This window comes from Bombina bombina, chromosome 3 (genome assembly GCF_027579735.1).
Source record: "Bombina bombina isolate aBomBom1 chromosome 3, aBomBom1.pri, whole genome shotgun sequence".
In the NCBI taxonomy this organism is placed as follows: Eukaryota; Metazoa; Chordata; class Amphibia; order Anura; family Bombinatoridae; genus Bombina; species Bombina bombina.
In genome coordinates this window covers 481,983,752-482,005,949 of record NC_069501.1, presented here as the reverse complement: position 1 = coordinate 482,005,949, position 22,198 = coordinate 481,983,752, and the positions used below count along the sequence as shown (strand labels likewise).

Below are 22,198 nucleotides of genomic sequence, written 5' to 3'. Positions count from 1 at the left end.
TACTCATGGAGTAAGGTTAGGATTCCTAGGATATTGTCCTTTCTCCAAGAGGGTTTGGATAAAGGATTATCAGCTAGTTCTTTAAAGGGACAGATTTCTGCTCTGTCTATCCTTTTGCACAAGCGTCTGGCAGAGGTTCCAGACGTCCAGGCATTTTGTCAGGCTTTGGTTAGAATTAAGCCTGTGTTTAAACCTGTTGCTCTTCCATGGAGTTTAAACTTGGTTCTTAAGGTTCTTCAAGGAGTTCCGTTTGAACCCCTTCATTCCATTGATATCAAACTTTTATCTTGGAAAATTCTATTTTTGATGGCTATTTCCTCGGCTCGTAGAGTCTCTGAGTTATCAGCTTTACAATGTGATTCTCCTTATCTGATTTTCCATACAGATAAAGTAGTTCTGTGTACAAAACCTGGGTTTTTACCTAAGGCAGTTTCCAACAAGAATATCAATCAAGAGATTGTTGTTCCATCATTGTGTCCTAATCCTTCTTCAAAAAAGGAACGTCTTTTACATAATTTGGACGTAGTCCGTGCTTTAAAGTTTTACTTACAAGCGACTAAAGATTTTCATCAAACATCTTCCCTGTTTGTTGTTTACTCTGGACAGAGGAGAGGTCAAAAGGCTTCGGCAACCTCTCTTTCTTTTTGGCTTCGGAGCGTAATATGCTTAGCCTATGAGACTGCTGGACAGCAGCCCCCTGAAAAGATTACAGCTCATTCTACTAGAGCTGTGGCTTCCACCTGGGCCTTTAAAAATGAGGCTTCTGTTGAACAGATTTGCAAAGCGGCGACTTGGTCTTCGCTTCATACCTTTTCAAAATTTTACAAATTTGATACTTTTGCTTCTTCGGAGGCTATTTTTGGGAGAAAGGTTCTACAGGCAGTGGTCCCTTCCGTTTAAGTACCTGCCTTGTCCCTCCCTTCATCCGTGTACTTTAGCTTTGGTATTGGTATCCCACAAGTAATGGATGATCCGTGGACTGGATACACCTAACTAGAGAAAACATAATTTATGCTTACCTGATAAATTTATTTCTCTTGTGGTGTATCCAGTCCACGGCCCGCCCTGTCCTTTTAAGGCAGGTTTAAATTTTAAACTACATTCACCACTGCACCCTATGGTTTCTCCTTTCTCGGCTAGTTTCGGTCGAATGACTGGATATGGCAGTTAGGGGAGGAGCTATATAGCAGCTCTGCTGTGGGTGATCCTCTTGCAACTTCCTGTTGGGAAGGAGAATATCCCACAAGTAATGGATGATCCGTGGACTGGATGCACCACAAGAGAAATAAATTTATCAGGTAAGCATAAATTATGTTTTTAAAAGAAATTTGAGGCTTTTTGAGATGAAAAACATCCCTTTTGAATTGTGTAAATGGTGATCTTAATGTTCAGTTAGTTTAGGGGAGTGGCTACTGTTATTAAAATAGTTAAGGTGTTTTTAAAAGAGCAAAAAAAATGCATTTTAGGACTCTGCTATTCCCTGCATAACTATAGCCTAGATTACAAGTGGAGCACAATTATTGCTGCGAGAAATGCAAACTTGATGTTGCAATATTCTTACAGCTAGAACCTGTATTATAATATGGCATTACATTTTTTTATTGTGTCCTCTAAAGCTTGAGCGTGCATAGTAAATACTTGGGCACATGATGAAACCAATATGGAACTTATTCATTTTTCTGTGATGATAGTGCACCCACGACACTTTCTATTTCACATAAGATCTTGGTGCTGTCCTTTCACTTCAGTGAGAAACCAGTAGCGCATTGCTACTCCTTCAACAAATGAAACCAAGAGAATAAAGCAAATTTAATATTAGAAGTAAACTGGAATTTTTTTTTTAAATGGTATGTTCTACCTATATCATGAAAGAAAAACAGTGATTTTTCTCTGTAAGCACATCATGGTTTGTGCTGAAGGGGTTATTGTTTTTTTTACGATCCATTCTACGAGTTTTCAAACATATCAAGAAAAAAATTGTGTATACGTAATAGATGCCACTTTGAATGTGAAGTATTTCGTGTTGTGAGGTGGTGACAATAACAAATATATTTAGAGGTTATGAAATCAATGGTATTTGTTTTTTTAAAAGTACAAAAATACGAGCACACAGACACTCAAGCACAATTTACGCTTGAAAATCTTGCACAAAAAAACGCTCCACTTCTAATCTATGTGTTAAACCTCTGCAAAGGGGTTAAAGGCAAATAAAATAAAAAAAACAGTTAGAACATAACAACTTACCTTACAGTTAATGTGAAAAATAAAAATTATCTTTATAGAATATTTTCTATAATCAACCTCTCTTTACCCTCGCTTATCTTAAAGGGACAGTCTAGGCCAAAATAAACTTCCATGATTCAGATAGAGCATGTAATTTTAAAAAATTTTCCAATTTACTTTTATCACCAATTTTGCTTTGTTCTCTTGGTATTCTTAGTTGAAAGCTTAACCTAGGAGGTTCATATGCTAATTTCTTAGACCTTGAAGCCCACCTCTTTCAGATTGCATTTTAACAGTTTTTCACCACTAGAGGGTGTTAGTTCACGTATTTCATATAGATAACACTGTGCTTGTGCACGAGAAGTTATCTGGGAGCAGGCACTGATTGGCTAGACTGCAAGTCTGTCAAAAGAACTGAAATAAAGGGGCAGTTTGCAGAGGCTTAGATGCAAGATAATCACAGAGGTTAAAAGTATATTATTAAAACTGTGTTGGTTATGCAAAACTGGGAAATGGGTAATAAAGGGATTATCTATCTTTTAAAACAATAAAAATTCTAGTGTAGACTGTCCCTTTAAGTGTTCATTTACCCACTTGGCAGCCATGTTTTTCTTCATCTAGAAGAGACTGAAGGCGCTGCCTCTACAAAACCTGCCACAGAGCAGAGACTGGCTGAAGCTAGTGTAAGCATGCACGTTCAAGCTCAACAGAAGTTTTTGATACTGCTTTTGATTGGCTGTAACACTGCTTCTGGAAAATCTGAGAAAATGGCTGACAACATTTAGACAACAGTACACTGAGAAGAGTCAGTGGAGGCTATGAGAGGGGTACTAGGTGGAGTCAAAATGATCAGTGGGTGTGGCCAGGCAGTTCTGAATAAAGCTCAAAAACCAGGTCTATCCTGGGAGACCGTTATAGCTTGGCATTTTTTGTTTATGCAAAACTATACAAACATATTTGTATGCAATTTTTAAAACTGGATAACTAGATCTTTGAGGGAAAAGGTTTAGATATACCTGTGCTTGAGGAATATATTACATTATAAATATATTGTCTCTACAGTTTCACTTACATGGGCTTTTACTGCATTGATGGCAAATATAAAATATTTTCAAAATATAACATATCTTTTAACAGAAAATGTATACATTGAATTAATTTTTTACATTCTTCAGGCTAAAATTAAACAAAATGGTAAATTGAATTATGAGTTACCTGTCCAGTTCTGGAATCTGTCACTTCTTTGTAGAGGCTGATGTCCAAATAGTAGCCAGATTCATTGGTCAGAAAGAGACGTATGGGGATTTGCTTGCCTGTTGGTGTTAAGCGGATATTTATCTTCAATTCAGCTTGCAGAACGCGTAGCTTCCAGAGGCGGCTACCATAGCGCATCACCATGCTACGGACAGACTCTTCAATCTGTCAACAAATGAGAAAAACAAAACTATTTTCTAGAAAAGTTTTTCACATTACAGACAACAGCTTTGATTTGTATAAAAAAAAACAAATTAGAAATGTTCATTTTACTTATCATAAGTGTTTATTTTTCTTAATTATTCTAATCTGCTGTAAGCTAAAACTATTACTTCAAAAACAATATACACTACTGGTTCATCCCTAAACTCACACATTTCCTACATGATCTCATCTTATTTAAGAATTAATGTAAATAATGTTAACGGTAACAATGCAAGACAAGGTGCACACCTTAGAAGGATCCATGATAACTGTAGGCACAAAGTTTAGGAAGATGTGGTTGCAGTCAGTGCGCACATTAGTGTTACTAAACGCCACCTCTAACTCATCCATGGCTTCCAGTAGCAGACGTTCTCCCTCGTTCTGGAGATACTCAAATGAAGCTTCCTGTAAAATGCATAGAAAAAAACTAAATGTAAAGCCTGCTGTAAAAGTATGGCCCATAGCCACACCAACTAACTTTAGATCTTATTGTTGCACAGGATTGCCACCTTTTAAAATCTCAGTTCCCACAACTTAAAGGACCAGTCAATACAGTAGATTTGCATAATCAACAAATGCAAGATAACAAGACAATGCAATAGCACTTAGTCTGAACTTCAATTGAGTAGTAGATTTGTTTTCTGCCAATTTTAAAAGTTATGTATTCTTCCACTCCCCTTGTACCACGTGACAGCCATCAGCCAATCAAAAATGCATACACGTACCATGTGACAGCCATCAGCCATTCACAAATGCATACACACTTATTCTTGCACATGCTCAGTAGGAGCTGGTGACTCAAAAAGTTTAACTATAAAAAGACTGTGCACATTTTGTTAATAGAAGTAAATTGGAAAGTTGTTTAAAATGGCATGCTCTATCTGAATAATAAAAGTTTAATTTTGATTGAGTGTCCTCCATCTTTCCTGTCAAGTGAAGCCAAATGGCAGCCATTTATAAAGCTGTGGGTGGACAAGATTCCTATATTTAACACTGCACAAGCAAACACTTGTGCAGCCCCGCCCCCTGTTTTACTCAATGAATCGATTCCCTTCAGACTGTTGTTACTTAAAGGGACAGTAAACCTAAAAAATAATGTTATATAATTCTGCACATAGTGCAGAATTATATAACATTATTTAGGTGCTATAGCTATAAAACCCTTTTTTCACTTTTAATATTTAAAAAACATACCGCTTTTACAGACCCGCTCTCTGCTCTCTGCTGTGGGAAAGGACAGAAGGAGAGAGTGCAGGGGTGGATAGGTAGATCTGAGTATCATCAGCATAGAGGTGATAGTTGAAGCCATAGCTACTGATAAGTTTACCCAGTGAGTAAGTATAGATAGAGAAGAGTAGAGGGCCTAGAATAGAGTCTTGGGGTACTCCAACAGACAGAGGCAATAAAGAGGAAGAGTCACCAGCAAATGAGACAGAAAAGGGCCTATTAGAGAGATAAGAGTGAATCCAGGAGAGGGCATTGTCAGAGTCCAAGGGAGATGAGAGTCCGTAGGAGGAGGGGATGGTCAACAGTGTCAAAGGCAGCAGACAGGTCAAGTAAGATAAGTATAGAGTAGTGGCCATTGTTTTTAGCAGAAAGAAGATCGTTAGTAACCTTGGTGAGGGCAGTCTCAGTTGAGTGTTGGGGATGGAAGCCAGATTGCAGGGGGTCAAGCAATGAGTTGGAGGACAGGAAGTTGGTTAGGCAATCGAAAACTAGTTTTTCAAGGACTTTTGAAGCTAGCAGAAACAGTGATATGGGGCGGTAGTTTGCAGGAAAATTGGGGTTGAGGGAGGGTTTTTTGAGGATGGGGGTGACCTTTGCATGTTTGAAAGAAGATGGAAATTAACCAGTAGTAAGGGATTGGTTGAATATGTGAGTAAGATCTGGAGTGAGGGTAGAAGACAGAGAAGGTATTAGATGTGGACAGGGTCAAGTGGGCAGGTAGTGAGGTGTGAGGAAGACCTTAGGGGACTTACTTCATTCTCATTGGTTGGGGGGAAGGTACTGAGAGTGGTGGAGGGGTAATTTAGCTTTTTATTTTTTGTTTTACTTTTCATACCCAAACATTTCCATAGGGACTTAAATTTTGAGATTCAATTTGGTCACTGTAAGAACCTTGTGACAACAAAAACTATTTTATTACAATTTAAAAGACATGAAGCTTAACATTTTTCTTGCATGATTCAGATAGAGCATACAATTTTAAACAACTTTTTATTGACTTCCATTATAAATTGTGCTTCGTTTTCTTCATATCCTTTGCTGAAGAAGGAGCTATGCACTAATGGGAGCTAGCTGAACACATTGAGTGAACCAATAACAAGAGGCAGCCACCAATTAGCAGCTAGCTTCTGATACTACCCAGGTATGTTTTTAAATAAAGGACACCAAGAGAGTAAAGCAAATCAGATAATAGAAGTAAATTAAAAAGTTGTTTAAAATTGTATGTTCTATTTGAATCGATAAAACAGAATTTATGCTTACCTGATAAATTACTTTCTCCAACGGTGTGTCCGGTCCACGGCGTCATCCTTACTTGTGGGATATTCTCTTCCCCAACAGGAAATGGCAAAGAGTCCCAGCAAAGCTGGTCACATGATCCCTCCTAGGCTCCGCCCACCCCAGTCATTCGACCGACGGACAGGAGGAAATATATATAGGAGAAATCATATGATACCGTGGTGACTGTAGTTAGAGAAAATAATTCATCAGACCTGATTAAAAAAAAACCAGGGCGGGCCGTGGACCGGACACACCGTTGGAGAAAGTAATTTATCAGGTAAGCATAAATTCTGTTTTCTCCAACATTGGTGTGTCCGGTCCACGGCATCATCCTTACTTGTGGGAACCAATACCAAAGCTTTAGGACACGGATGAAGGGAGGGAGCAAATCAGGTCACCTAAATGGAAGGCACCACGGCTTGCAAAACCTTTCTCCCAAAAATAGCCTCCGAAGAAGCAAAAGTATCAAATTTGTAAAATTTGGCAAAAGTGTGCAGTGAAGACCAAGTCGCTGCCTTACATATCTGATCAACAGAAGCCTCGTTCTTGAAGGCCCATGTGGAAGCCACAGCCCTAGTGGAGTGAGCTGTGATTCGTTCAGGAGGCTGCCGTCCGGCAGTCTCATAAGCCAAACGGATAATGTTTTTAAGCCAAAGGGAAAGAGAGGTGGAAGTCGCTTTTTGACCTCTCCATTTACCAGAATAAACAACAAACAAGGATGATGTTTGTCTGAAATCTTTAGTAGCCTCTAAATAGAATTTTAGAGCACGGACAACGTCCAAATTGTGTAACAAACGCTCCTTCTTTGAAACTGGATTCGGACACAAAGAAGGTACAACTATCTCCTGGTTAATATTTTTGTTAGAAACAACTTTAGGAAGAAAACCAGGCTTAGTACGCAAAACCACCTTATCTGCATGGAACACCAGATAAGGAGGAGAACACTGCAGAGCAGATAACTCTGAAACTCTTCTAGCAGAAGAGATTGCAACCAAAAACAAAACTTTCCAAGATAGTAACTTAATATCTACGGAATGTAAGGGTTCAAACGGAACCCCTTGAAGAACTGAAAGAACTAGATTTAAACTCCAGGGAGGAGTCAAAGGTCTGTAAACAGGCTTGATCCTAACCAGAGCCTGAACAAATGCTTGAACATCTGGCATAGCTGCCAGTCGTTTGTGTAGTAAGACAGATAAAGCAGAAATCTGTCCCTTTAGAGAACTTGCAGATAATCCTTTCTCCAAACCTTCTTGTAGAAAGGATAGAATCTTAGGAATCTTTATCTTGTTCCATGGCAATCCTTTGGATTCACACCAACAGATATATTTTTTCCATATTTTATGGTAAATTTTTCTAGTTACAGGCTTTCTAGCCTGAATCAGAGTATCTATTACAGAATCTGAAAACCCACGCTTTGATAAAATCAAGCGTTCAATCTCCAAGCCGTCAGCTGGAGGGAAACCAGATTCGGATGTTCGAATGGACCTTGAACAAGAAGGTCCTGTCTCAAAGGTAGCTTCCATGGTGGAGCCGATGACATATTCACCAGGTCTGCATACCAAGTCCTGCGTGGCCACGCAGGAGCTATCAAGATCACCGAAGCCCTCTCCTGATTGATCCTGGCTACAAGCCTGGGAATGAGAGGAAACAGTGGGAATACATAAGCTAGGTTGAAGGTCCAAGGTGCTACTAGTGCATCTACTAGAGTCGCCTTGGGATCCCTGGATCTGGACCCGTAGCAAGGAACCTTGAAGTTCTGACGAGACGCCATCAGATCCATGTCTGGAATTCCCCATAATTGAGTTATTTGGGCAAAGATTTCCGGATGGAGTTCCCACTCCCCCGGATGGAATGTCTGACGACTCAGAAAATCCGCTTCCCAATTTTCCACTCCTGGGATGTGGATCGCAGACAAGTGGCAGGAGTGATCCTCCGCCCATTGAATTATTTTGGTCACTTCTTCCATCGCCAGGGAACTCCTTGTTCCCCCCTGATGATTGATATATGCAACAGTCGTCATGTTGTCTGATTGAAACCTTATGAATTTGGCCTTTGCTAGTTGAGGCCAAGCTTTGAGAGCATTGAATATCGCTCTCAGTTCCAGAATGTTTATCGGGAGAAGAGATTCTTCCCGAGACCATAGACCCTGAGCTTTCAGGGGTTCCCAGACCGCGCCCCCAGCCCACCAGGCTGGCGTCGGTCGTGACAATGACCCACTCTGGTCTGCGGAAGCTCATTCCCTGTGGCAGATTGTCCAGGGTCAGCCACCAACGGAGTGAATCTCTGGTCTTTTGATCTACTTGAATCGTCGGAGACAAGTCTGTATAATCCCCATTCCACTGTCTGAGCATGCACAGTTGTAATGGTCTTAGATGAATTCGTGCAAAAGGAACTATGTCCATTGTTGCAACCATCAATCCTATTACTTCCATGCACTGCGCTATGGAAGGACGAAGAACAGAATGAAGTACTTGACAAGAGCTTAGAATTTTTGATTTTCTGACCTCTGTCAGAAAAATCCTCATTTCTAAGGAATCTATTATTGTTCCCAAGAAGGGAACTCTTGTTGACGGGGACAGAGAACTTTTTTCTTTGTTCACCTTCCATCCGTGAGATCTGAGAAAGGCTAGGACGATGTCCGTATGAGCCTTTGCTTTTGACAGAGACGACGCTTGAATCAGGATGTCGTCCAAGTAAGGTACTACTGCAATGCCCCTTGGTCTTAGAACCGCTAGAAGGGACCCTAGTACCTTTGTGAAAATCCTTGGAGCAGTGGCTAATCCGAATGGAAGTGCCACAAACTGGTAATGCTTGTCCAGAAAAGCGAACCTTAGGAACTGATGATGTTCCTTGTGGATAGGAATATGTAGGTACGCATCCTTTAAATCCACGGTAGTCATAAATTGATTTTCCTGGATAGTAGGTAGGATCGTTCGAATAGTTTCCATTTTGAACGATGGTACCCTGAGAAATTTGTTTAGGATCTTGAGATCCAAAATTGGTCTGAATGTTCCCTCTTTTTTGGGAACTATGAACAGGTTGGAATAAAAACCCATCCCTTGTTCTCTTATTGGAACTGGATGAATCACTCCCATCTTTAACAGGTCTTCTACACAATGTAAGAATGCCTGTCTTTTTATTTGGTTTGAAGATAATTGAGACCTGTGGAACCTTCCCCTTGGGGGTAGTTCCTTGAATTCCAGGAGATAACCTTGAGAAACTATTTCTAGCGCCCAAGGATCCTGAACATCTCTTGCCCAAGCCTGAGCAAAGAGAGAAAGTCTGCCCCCCACCAGATCCGGTCCCGGATCGGGGGCTATCCCTTCATGCTGTTTTGGTAGCAGTGGTAGGCTTCTTGGCCTGCTTACCCTTGTTCCAGCCTTGCATTGGTTTCCAGGCTGGTTTGGGTTGTGAAGTATTACCCTCTTGCTTAGAGGATGTAGAATTAGAGGCTGGTCCGTTTCTGCGAAAGGGACGAAAATTAGGCTTATTTTTAGCCTTAAAAGACCTATCCTGTGGGAGGGCGTGGCCCTTTCCCACGGTGATGTCTGAAATAATCTCTTTCAAATCAGGTCCAAATAATGTTTTACCCTTGAAAGGAATGTTAAGCAATTTTGTCTTGGAAGACACATCCGCTGACCAAGACTATAGCCAAAGCGCTCTGCGCGCCACGATAGCAAACCCTGAATTTTTCGCCGCTAATCTAGCTAATTGCAAAGCGGCATCTAAAATAAAAGAGTTAGCCAATTTAAGTGCTTGAACTCTGTCCATAACCTCCTCATACGAAGATTCTTTATTGAGCGACTTTTCTAGTTCCTCGAACCAGAAACACGCTGCCGTAGTGACAGGAACAATGCATGAAATTGGTTGTAGAAGGTAACCTTGCTGAACAAAAATCTTTTTAAGCAAACCCTCTAATTTTTTATCCATAGGATCTTTGAAAGCACAACTATCTTCGATAGGAATAGTAGTGCGTTTGTTTAGAGTAGAAACCGCCCCCTCGACCTTGGGGACTGTCTGCCATAAGTCCTTTCTGGGGTCGACTATAGGAAATAATTTCTTAAATATAGGGTGGGGGACAAAAGGTATGCCGGGCCTTTCCCACTCTTTATTTACTATGTCCGCTACCCGCTTGGGTATAGGAAAAGCGTCGGGGGGCACCGGAACCTCTAGGAACTTGTCCATCTTACATAACTTCTCTGGAATGACCAAATTGTCACAATCATCCAGAGTAGATAATACCTCCTTAAGCAGTGCGCGGAGATGTTCTAATTTAAATTTAAATGTCACAACATCAGGTTCAGCTTGATGAGAAATCTTTCCTGAATCTGAAATTTCTCCCTCAGACAAAACCTCCCTCATGGCCCCTTCAGATTGGTGTGAGGGTATGACAGAACAATTATCATCAGCGTCCTCTTGCTCTTCAGTGTTTAAAACAGAGCAATCGCGCTTTCTCTGATAAGTAGGCATTTTGGATAAAAGATTTGCTATAGAGTTATCCATTACAGCCGTTAATTGTTGCATGGTAATAAGTATTGGCGCACTAGATGTACTAGGGGCCTCCTGTGTGGGCATAACTGGTGTAGACACAGTAGGGGATGATGTAGTATCATGTTTACTCCCCTCATTTGAGGAATCATCTTGGGCAATATCATTATCTGTGGCATTACTGTCCTTACTTTGTTTGGACACTATGGCACAATTATCACATAAATTTAAATGGGGAGACACATTGGCTTTCATACATATAGAACATAGCTTATTTGATGGTACAGACATGTTAAACAGGCTTAAACTTGTCAACAAAGCACAAAAAACGTTTTAAAATAAAACCGTTACTGTCACTTTAAATTTCAAACTGAAAACACTTTATTACTAAATATGTGAAAAAGTATGAAGGAATTGTTCAAAATTCACCAAAATTTCACCACAGTGTCTTAAAGCATTAAAAGTATTGCACACCAAATTTCAGAGCTTTAACCCTTAAAATAACGAAACCTGAGCCGTTTTTACATTTAACCCCTATACAGTCCCAGCTATATAACTAGAAAAGGCCCCCATCTGAAAAAGGTGTCCAACACAGTGCCTGCCGTTTTTCTAAACAATCCCCAAGATTATAATAACCATTATTAGTTAGAATCTGCATAATATGCCTAGTAAAGCAATCGTTTTAGCCCAGAAAAATGTCTACCAGTTTTTTAAGCCCTTTTTGAAGCCCTTTATTCTTTTATGTTTAACTAAGAAAAATGGCTTACCGGTCCCCATGAGGGGAAATGACAGCCTTCCAGCATTACATGGTCTTGTTAGAAATATGGCTAGTCATACCTTAAGCAGAAAGGTCTGCTAACTGTTTCCCCCAACTGAAGTTACTTCATCTCAACAGTCCTGTGTGGAAACAGCAATCGATTTTAGTAACTGTCTGCTAAAATCATCTTCCTCTTACAAACAGAAATCTTCATCCTTTTTCTGTTTCAGAGTAAATAGTACATACCAGCACTATTTTAAAATAACAAACACTTGATAGAAGAATAAAAACTACATTTAAACACCAAAAAAACTCTTAACCATCTCCGTGGAGATGTTGCCTGTGCAACGGCAAAGAGAATGACTGGGGTGGGCGGAGCCTAGGAGGGATCATGTGACCAGCTTTGCTGGGACTCTTTGCCATTTCCTGTTGGGGAAGAGAATATCCCACAAGTAAGGATGACGCCGTGGACCGGACACACCAATGTTGGAGAAAGTTACATTTTTACTTTACTGTTCCTTTAACAGAGCATACTAAAGTATTATGTACCACTGGACTCCCAAATGCCCCAAACCTGAAGTTCAATTTAACTGTGCAACTATCCTTGATTTATTTCTCATTTTCTATATCAAAATCATTAAAGGGAGATTATTTTTTAGTAATTTTAAAGTAATTGTATATACTGTATAAACAACCAGCAGTCAAGAACTGCATTAGAACTTTGAAGAACAGTACAAATCGTTAGCTCACAAAAAAAATTACTTTTTGAAGTGGGCGGTCGGAGAGTGGGGAATTTGAATTTCATTGCTACATTAAAAAGTAAGTTATAGCGCATCTTCATTAAGACTGATAAAGACTCCATCTAAAATTTTGCTTACATTCTGTATCTGTTTATACTAAGGGGAAAGTTTACCATAACTTTAAGTTAACATACCCCTTGAAAAGACTCATGAGTATGATTATCTTATATTCTTATGATGTGGCCAATTACGGACAGATTTTATTGAGCTCCAACACTGATTAAGCAACTTTTTTTTTTTAATGTTGCAGGGACACAGCACTAAATCCTGCAGAATGTACACCAGTCTCACTGGGGCCATTGGGAAGAATACACTTAAAATTACATATTTGGCAAACTATATAATGAAAGGACATTGCAATTTGTTTTAATTATTATGCATAAACTTTTTAATACAGGAATCACAGTTTGGGTTTCATGTTCCTTTTCAACCACCCAAAACCTGACTACGAGTCCAGGATGACAAAAGTCCATTAAAGGGACATGAAACCCCAATTTTTTCCTTCAAGATTCAGATAGAGCATACCATTTTAAACAACTTTCCAATTTACTTCTATTATCTAATTTGCTTTATTCTCTTAATATCCGTTGTTGAAGAAACAGTAATCTCATGGGTGAGCAAATCACGAGGCATCTATGTGCAAGCAGCAATCATCATCTCCTATGCCTACCTAGGTATTCTTTTCAGCAAAGGATGCCAAGAGAACAGAACAAATTAGATCATAGAAGTAAATTGGAAAGTTATTTAAAATTGTATGCTCTCTCTGAATCATGAAAAAAAAAAAAATAGGTTTCAGATCCCTATAAACAATCTAATGAGGAAATCTAGGTGTCTGTTTGAAAAGTATCTGATGATGTTATTTATAGACCACCTATATCCGCCGTCCAACTCCCCCCCTGGATATCAGGGGTTTGTTAGGAATTGCCATAAAAGATCCTGCTCATACCATTGTTTTCGTGAAAATATTTCTTACCAGATTATGCCAACCTTACCTTGGTAACTAAATCAGAGTGACGTATAATGGCACGCACAAAGAATCGATAGTCTGTCACTTCGGTGCCCACTTCCACCTTGGCAGCGCCCAAATACAGGTGCATTTTGTGGTTAGAACAAGGGATTGCTGTCAAGTCAAAATTGCGCATACGATTCAGCTCTAACTGGAAAGCCAGCGCAGGCTCCAAATGTCTGTAGATCCGGTCTTCCTCAAACTTGGGGGGGGGAAACACATATATAATCAGCAAAAACAATAATGGAACACAATTTAAAGGACCATGAAATAAAGTAGAATTGCACAACAAACAAGTGCAAAGTAAAAAAGACAATGCAATAGCACTTACTGAATTTTAAATGAGCAATAGATTTATTTATTTTTTCCTGGCAAATTTTGATATGCGTTTCAATTTTTCAGATCCCTATATATCATGTGACATCCAACAGCCAATCACAGACTTGCATATGCATATAAATGTAAATATTTGCACATGCTCAGTAGTAGCTGGTGCCTCAGAAAGTGTGCATACAAAAACACTGCACAATTTGTAAACTGGGAAGTCTCTTAAAACGGCATGTTCTGTTGGAAGCATTCATTTTTACTTGTGTCCCTTTAATTTGTAAAGAAAACAAAAATAGTCAACCATTAAAGGGACATTTTTTATTATTTTTTTTAAACATGCTCTCATTCATTAGGGAATTTAATTGTGGAATTACTATCGTACTATGGGGTTAATCATTATCAATTATTTGATCATAATCTGCATGTTAATGGCTGAAGATGAGCCCTTATCAATGTCAAAGCGATCACATTCAGTCATTTTCAGAAATCATTATCTGCAAACCAGTTAAACACATAACTAAAGACTCGCTTAAGAGCCCCAAGAACTGCATCTCTTGAGCAGAACATGACTGCTGAGCCAATCAGGAGTGTCAGTGGCATATAGCATGTCCCTTTAAGGTACAGATAATAGTATCACAGTATAAAACATGAGTGAAATAAAGAGTGTCAAATAAAATAAAAACCAATGGAATATTGTTTCATAAAACAAATAGGCGCTCAACTTTACTTTACAATTTTACAATTTATGATACCTAAATGTTACTTGTATGGTGAGTGTGTTTTTAGTGGTTTTAATTACATTATTATAAAGTAAAAAATACTACACCATGGGGACATTTTTATTTTGCTCTTCATATTTCAGCTGCAAGGGCAACAGAAAGGATTAATTTACTAGTACTAAACCAGATTCAATTCAACACTTTTTCTCAACGTAATTGTTTAGCTGTAAATTTGGCCTTACTGCCATATTTTGCTTTTAAATTTAACTTTGTACTTTATTATTTAGACTTTTAGATTTAAAAAAAAAAGTTTCTCTGTAATCTCTGCAGGGCCTCTCTCTACACTTTGTGATTAAATAGTTAAAGTTACCAGCTGTCCAGTATTCAAAAGTCCAGTATTTTAGCAAGATCTTCAGTAAAATCTTCACAAAAATACTAGACACTTCAATGTCCATTTTTTTTAAAAGTCCTAGTATGTTAGTTAAAGGTGAAAGGCCTTTTATGCCTCAACTCATTACAAGTATGGAACGGAAAGAATTGAGGGTCAGTCAAGGGGGTCAAATCATTTCTAATTGCATGTGTTAATAGCAAGGGGTAAAATTACTGCTTAGTAGGGAAAGTTTTAGTTTTAATGAGTTAGTAGGGAAAATGTACATATTATGACTGTTTGGAGGCACTATCTCTCTTTATTTATATATATATATATATAAATATATATATATATATATATATATATATATATACACACATATACATACAGTTATTGTCAATGTTTGAGAGGGAAAACAAATTATATATTACCTTGTTTCGTGCGCGGAAAGTGAAAAACTTTGGAAATTCCCTCTAGAAGAAAGTAAAAAAAAAATACTGTTATATATAACAAACGTTACAGAACACTAGAACACTATATTTATTGTGTGGGTGTCTATTAAAGGGACATCATAATGGAAAAAAAAACAAAAGTTATGCTTACCTGATGAATTTCTTTCCGAAATTGGAGAGTCCACAACGTCATTCAATTACTAGTGGGAATATCACTCCTGACCAGCAGGAGGAGGCAAAGAGCACCACAGAAAAGCTGTTAAGTGTCACTCCACTACCCATAATCCCCAGTCATTTGACCGAAGGGAAATAGAAAAAGAATAACACAAATGTGTAGAGGTACCTGAGGTTTAGTAAAAAATAACTGTCTTGATAAAGAGTGGGGTCATGGACTCTCCATATACGGAAATACATTTTTTTTTATCAGGTAAGCATAAATGTTGTTTTCTTTCCTAAGATATGGAGAGTCCACAACGTCATTCAATTACTAGTGGGAACCAATACTCAAGCTAGAGGACACAGAATGAACAGGGAGGGAGAACAAGACAGACAGACCTAAACAGAACACCGCTTGAAGAACCTTTCTCCCAAAAGAAGCCTCAGCCAAGGCAAAAGTATCAAATTTGGAAAAAGTATGCAGAGAGGACCAAGTTGCAGCCTTGCAAAGCTGTTCCACAGAAGCTACATCTTTGAAAGCCTAAGAAGAGGAGACAGCCCTAGTGGAATGAGCTGTAATTCTCTCTGGAGGCTGCTGTCCAGCAGTCTCATAAGCAAAATGAATCATACTTCTCAACCTGAAGGAAAGAGAAGTAGCAGTAGCCTTCTGACCCTTACGTTTTCCTGAGAAACAAACAAACAGGGCAGAAGACTGGCGAAAATCCTTAGTCACCTGTAGGTAGAATTTAAGAGCACGCACAACATCCAAGTTGGGCAACAGACGTTCTTTATGAGAAGAAGGATTGGGACAGAGAGAAGGAACAACAATTTCCTGTTTAATATTTCTATCCGAAACAACTTTAGGAAGAAACCCCAATTTAGTACAAAGAACCGCCTTATCAGCATGAAAGATAAGATAATGCGAATCACACTGCAAAGTTCCGAAACTCTCCGAGCAGAAGCGATAGCAATAAGAAACAAAACCTTCCAAGATAGCAACTTAATATCTATGGAATGCATTGGCTCAAACGGAGCCTGCTGCAAAACTTTAAGAACAAGATTAAGGCTCCAAAGAGGAGCAACAGGTTTAAACACAGGCCTGATTCTGACCAAGGCCTGACAAAAAGATTGAACATCTGCCACATCCGCCAGAAGCTTGTGTAACAAAATAGTTAATGCAGAAATCTGACCTTTCAGTGAACTGACGGACAACCCTTTCTCCAGACCTACCAGGAGAAAAGACAAAATTCTAGGAATCCTGACACTACTCCAAGAGTAGCCCTTAGATTCACACCAATAAAGGTATTTACGCCATACCTTATGGTAAATATTACGAGTAACAGGCTTGCGAGCCTGGATCATGGTCTCAATGACCGACTCAGAAAATGCACGCTTATACAGAACTAAGTGTTCAATCTCCAAGCAGTCAGCTTCAGAGAAACGAGATTTGGATGGAGGAATAGACCCTGAGTTAGAAGGTCCTTCCTCAGAGGCAACCTCCAAGGTGGCCGAGAAGACATCTTCACTAGGTCTGCATACCAGATCCTGCGAGACCATGCAGGAGCTATTAGAATTACTGATGTTCTCTCTTGTTTGATAAGAGCAATAACTCATGGAAGGAGCGCAAATGGAGGAAACAGGAACCGCCAGAGCATCTATCAGAGCGGCCTGAGGATCTATTGACCTTGAACCGTACCTTGGAAGCTTGGCTTTCTGCCGAGACACCATCAAATCCAACTCTGGCACCCCCCATTTGAGGGTTAACCTGGAGAACACCTCCGGATGGAGAGCCCACTCCCCGGGATGAAATGTCTGTCTGCTCAGGAAATTTGCTTCCCAGTTGTCTACTCCAGGAATGTGGATGGCAGATAGACAACAATTGTGAGATTCCGCCCACTGAATAAGCCGTACCACCTTCTTCATGGCTAAGAAACTCTGAGTTCCTCCCTGGTGGTTGATGTAAGCCACTGAAGTGATGTTGTCCAACTGAAACCTGATAAACCGGGATAAGGACAATTGTGGCCAAGCCATCATAGCATTGTAAATCACACTCAACTCCAAGATGTATATTGGAAGAGCAGACTCCTACCGAGTCCATAGTCCCTGCGCCTTTAACGAGTCCCAGACTACTCCCCAGCCTAGCAGGCTGGCGTCCATGTTCACAATCACCCAGGAAGGTCTCCGGAAGCATGTGCCCTGAGAAAGCTACCACGGGGGAGAGTCTGTTGTCGACTGGTCTAGATCTATCCTCTAAGACAGATCCGAATGGTCTCCGTTCCATTGTCTGAGCATGCATAATTGCAGAGCTCTCAAATGGAATTGAGCAAAGGGAATGATGTCCATGGAAGCAAACATCAGACCAATTACCTCCATATATTGAGCCACTGATGGCCGAACAGTAGACGGAAGAGAGAGGCAAGAGGAGAGAATTTTGGATTTTCTGACCTCTGTCAGAAATATTTTCATAGATAGGGAATCTATTATAGTCCCTAAGAAAACCACCCTTCACTTTTCAACCATGGGAACGTAGAAAAGACAACAAGATCTCTGTATGAGAGTTTGCTCATTGAAAAGATGTTGCCTGAGCCATTATGTCATCCAGGTATGGCGCCACTGCAATTCCCTGAGACCTGATCACTGCCAAGAGAGCCCCCAGAACCTTTGAGAAAATTCTGGGAGCTGTGGCAAGGCCAAAATGGAAGAGCCACAAACTGAAAGTGTTTGTCTAGAAAGGCGAATCTCAGGAATTTGTGATGATCCCTGTGGATGGGAACATGAAGATACACGTCCTTCAGGTCTATGGTCATCATGAACTGACCCTCTTGGACCAAAAGGAAGAATGGAACGAATGGTTTCCATTTTGAAGGAAGGTACCCTGAGAAACTTGTAGAGGCACTTTAGGTCTAAAATGGGTCGAAAAGTTCCCTCTTTTTTGGGAACCACAAACAGATTTGAATAGAACCCTAGACCCTTTTCCTTTAATGGAACTGGAATAATCACTCCCAGGGAGGAAAGGTCCTGAACGCAGTTCAAGAATGCCTCTATTTTTACCTGGTCTACAGATAATCTTGAGAGGTGGAATCTGCCCCTGGAAGGGAACATTTTAAATTCTATTTTGTAACATACTATGTTCTCAGCCCAAGGATCTGGGAGATCTCGCCTCCACGCTTGACAAAACGGGAAGTCTGCCCATCACTTGATCCGAACCCTTCATGCTGACTTGGAATAAGGGGAAGCAATCAAAGAAACCCTCAGCTGATTCTAAGACTTACTGGGCTTCCAAGAAGAGTTGAACTGTTCCTGTTTGGAAGAGGGAGAGGAAGACTTTTGACCTTTGGAGTTACGAAAGGAATGAAAATTACTTTGACGTCCTTTGAGTCTGTTCTTCTGGTCTTGCAGTAGAAAAGACCCTTTTCCACCCGTGATATCAGAAATTATTTCTGCCAGACCAGATCCGAACAAAATCTACCCTTGTAAGGAAGCGCCAGAATCTTGGACTTAGAGGTATCATCAACTGACCAAGATTTGAGCCACAATGCCCTGTGGGCTAGCACAGTGAGGCCAGACATCTTGGCTCCCAGACTAATAACTTGCATGTTAGCATCAGAAATAAAGGAATTGGCTAGTTTGAGAGCATTAATCCTATCTTGTATCTCCTCCAACTGAGTCTCTACTAAAAATGATACAGACAAGGAGTCGCACCAATAAGATGCCGCACTTGCTACTGTGACAATACAAACTGCAGGTTGCCATTGAAGACCTTGATAAACATACATCTTCAAATAAGCTTCCAGCTTTTTGTCCATGGTATCCTTAAAGGAGCAGCTATCCTCTATAGGGATTGTAGTTCTCTTTGCCAGAGTAGAAATATCCCCTTCTACTTTAGGCACCGTGCGCCTAGAATCTTTAATAGAGTCAGCAACAGGAAACATCTTTTTTTATATATACGGGAGATGGGGAGAAAGAAATCCCTGGCTTCTCCCATTGAAGTGAAATAATCTCCATCACACGGTCTGGGACAGGAAAAACCTCCACAGAGGAAGGAACATCATAGTATTTATTAAGTTTGCTAGACTTCTTAGGGTTGACAATGACAGATGTATCAGAGACGTTCAAAGTAGCCAATACCTCCTTTAAAAGTACACAAAGGTGTTGAAGCTTAAATCTTTAGTTTACTTATTCAGTATCAGATGAAGGAATAATACTGTCCGAATCTGAAATTTCACCCTCAGAGGCTACCAACGTATCCTCCTCATCAGACTTATGAGGGAGGGCAACCTGCATAGCAGTAGGTGGAACAGAAACCTTACTATCTGAATGTCTAATTTTCTTCTTGCGTTTTCCCAGCATAGGAAAAGCAGATAATGCCACAGATACTGCAGAAGATACCTGTGCAGCAAAATCTGCAGGCAAATAAACTCCTCCAGGAGGCTGAGAGGAACTGCAGGGCACTGTATGTGATGCAATAGTGGCTTGGGATGTTTGAGGAGAAAGCTGTGGCATTGCCTGAACAGCATCATCCTGAGAGACATTGGGCTCAGAGGGCAACAATTTATATTTAAATTGAAGTGTTCTAGGTAAGCATGCAGCACAGAATTACATAGGCAAAGCAATTTGTGCCTCTAGGCATAACAAGCATTTGTCCTATCCATAATACTAAATAAAAAAAATAAAAAAATTGTAGAAATGTTTTAAATGCACTGTCACTTTAAGAATTTTTAATACCACAATTTGGCTGCCAGAAGTCTCTAAAACGATCATATAGTAGATCGACACTGAAGAGACTGAAATTCAATGATGCCACTCCGCTCCATGAATATCCGACAGCAGAGAGAAGTCACATGACGGGCAGAGAGAGGAAACTACACAGCAAGTAAAAGGCGCGCAGTTCCCTCGGCCTACAACATAAGATGCAAGTAGCTGCAGCTGGTTTTAAACTCAAGCAGTTTGTCAGTTAGTCTGTTCTAGCTAAGCAAGCAAAAAAAAAAAAAAACAACTACCAAATGTTAAGTTTATACATAAATCCCTGTATAAAATATAAGCCACACACATACTGATAAAGTATTTCAACAAAATTAGTCCAAAGAGGAAAAACGTCCAAATTAAGGTAAGATTAACACCTAGTCTCAAAATACATAATTGTCAGTTAGCCTGTTCTAGCTAAGCAAGCAAAGAAAACTAACTGCCAAATTTTAAGTTTATACATAAATCCCTGTATAAAACATAAGCCACACACATACAAATAAAGTATTTCAACAAAATTAGCCCAAAGAGGAAAAACGTCCCAATAAAGGGAAGATTAACCCCTAGTCTCAACATACATAATGTGCCTGTCCACTGCCAAAGAAAAACAGAATTTATGCTTACCTGATAAATTACTTTCTCCAACGGTGTGTCCGGTCCACAGCGTCATCCTTACTTGTGGGATATTCTCTTCCCCAACAGGAAATGGCAAAGAGTCCCAGCAAAGCTGGTCACATGATCCCTCCTAGGCTCCGCCCACCCCAGTCATTTGACCGACGGACAGGAGGAAATATATATAGGAGAAACCATATGATACCGTGGTGACTGTAGTTAGAGAAAATAATTCATCAGACCTGATTAAAAAAAACCCAGGGCGGGCCGTGGACCGGACACACCGTTGGAGAAAGTAATTTATCAGGTAAGCATAAATTCTGTTTTCTCCAACATTGGTGTGTCCGGTCCACGGCGTCATCCTTACTTGTGGGAACCAATACCAAAGCTTTAGGACACGGATGAAGGGAGGGAGCAAATCAGGTCACCTAAATGGAAGGCACCACGGCTTGCAAAACCTTTCTCCCAAAAATAGCCTCCGAAGAAGCAAAAGTATCAAATTTGTAAAATTTGGCAAAAGTGTGCAGTGAAGACCAAGTCGCTGCCTTACATATCTGGTCAACAGAAGCCTCGTTCTTGAAGGCCCATGTGGAAGCCACAGCCCTAGTGGAGTGAGCTGTGATTCTTTCAGGAGGCTGCCGTCCGGCAGTCTCATAAGCCAATCGGATAATGCTTTTAAGCCAAAAGGAAAGAGAGGTAGAAGTCGCTTTTTGACCTCTCCTTTTACCAGAATAAACAACAAACAAGGAAGATGTTTGTCTGAAATCTTTAGTAGCCTCTAAATAGAATTTTAGAGCACGGACTACGTCCAAATTGTGTAACAAACGTTCCTTCCTTGAAACTGGATTCGGACACAAAGAAGGTACAACTATCTCCTGGTTAATATTTTTGTTGGAAACAACTTTCGGAAGAAAACCAGGCTTAGTACGCAAAACCACCTTATCTGCATGGAACACCAGATAGGGCGGAGAACACTGCAGAGCAGATAACTCTGAAACTCTTCTAGCAGAAGAAATTGCAACCAAAAACAAAACTTTCCAAGATAATAACTTAATATCTACGGAATGTAAGGGTTCAAACGGAACCCCTTGAAGAACTGAAAGAACTAGATTTAGACTCCAGGGAGGAGTCAAAGGTCTGTAAACAGGCTTGATCCTAACCAGAGCCTGAACAAATGCTTGAACATCTGGCACAGCTGCCAGTCTTTTGTGAAGTAAAACAGATAAAGCAGAGATCTGTCCCTTCAGAGAACTTGCAGATAATCCTTTCTCCAAACCTTCTTGTAGAAAGGATAGAATCTTAGGAATTTTTATCTTGTTCCATGGGAATCCTTTAGATTCACACCAACAGATATATTTTTTCCATATTTTTTTTTCTAGCCTGAATCAGAGTATCTATTACAGAATCTGAAAACCCACGCTTTGATAAAATCAAGCGTTCAATCTCCAAGCCGTCAGTTGGAGGGAAACCAGATTCGGATGTTCGAATGGACCCTGAACAAGAAGGTCCTGTCTCAAAGGTAGCTTCCATGGTGGAGCCGATGACATATTCACCAGGTCTGCATACCAAGTCCTGCGTGGCC

General features: G+C 40.0%; 1 protein-coding gene across 1 annotated transcript in view; it reads right to left on the bottom strand.

Annotated features, from left to right (window-relative positions):
- ACACA (acetyl-CoA carboxylase alpha) overlaps positions 1-22,198 on the bottom strand; it is a 1,007,059-nt gene that overhangs the window by 465,665 nt on the left and 519,196 nt on the right. Inside the window, exons 36-39 of the mRNA XM_053706820.1 lie at positions 15,085-15,126; positions 13,224-13,439; positions 3,931-4,086; positions 3,439-3,642 (exon numbers count right to left, since the gene is read on the bottom strand). Coding sequence (XP_053562795.1) covers positions 3,439-3,642; positions 3,931-4,086; positions 13,224-13,439; positions 15,085-15,126 — 618 coding nt within the window. The remainder of the gene's footprint in view (positions 1-3,438; positions 3,643-3,930; positions 4,087-13,223; positions 13,440-15,084; positions 15,127-22,198) is intronic.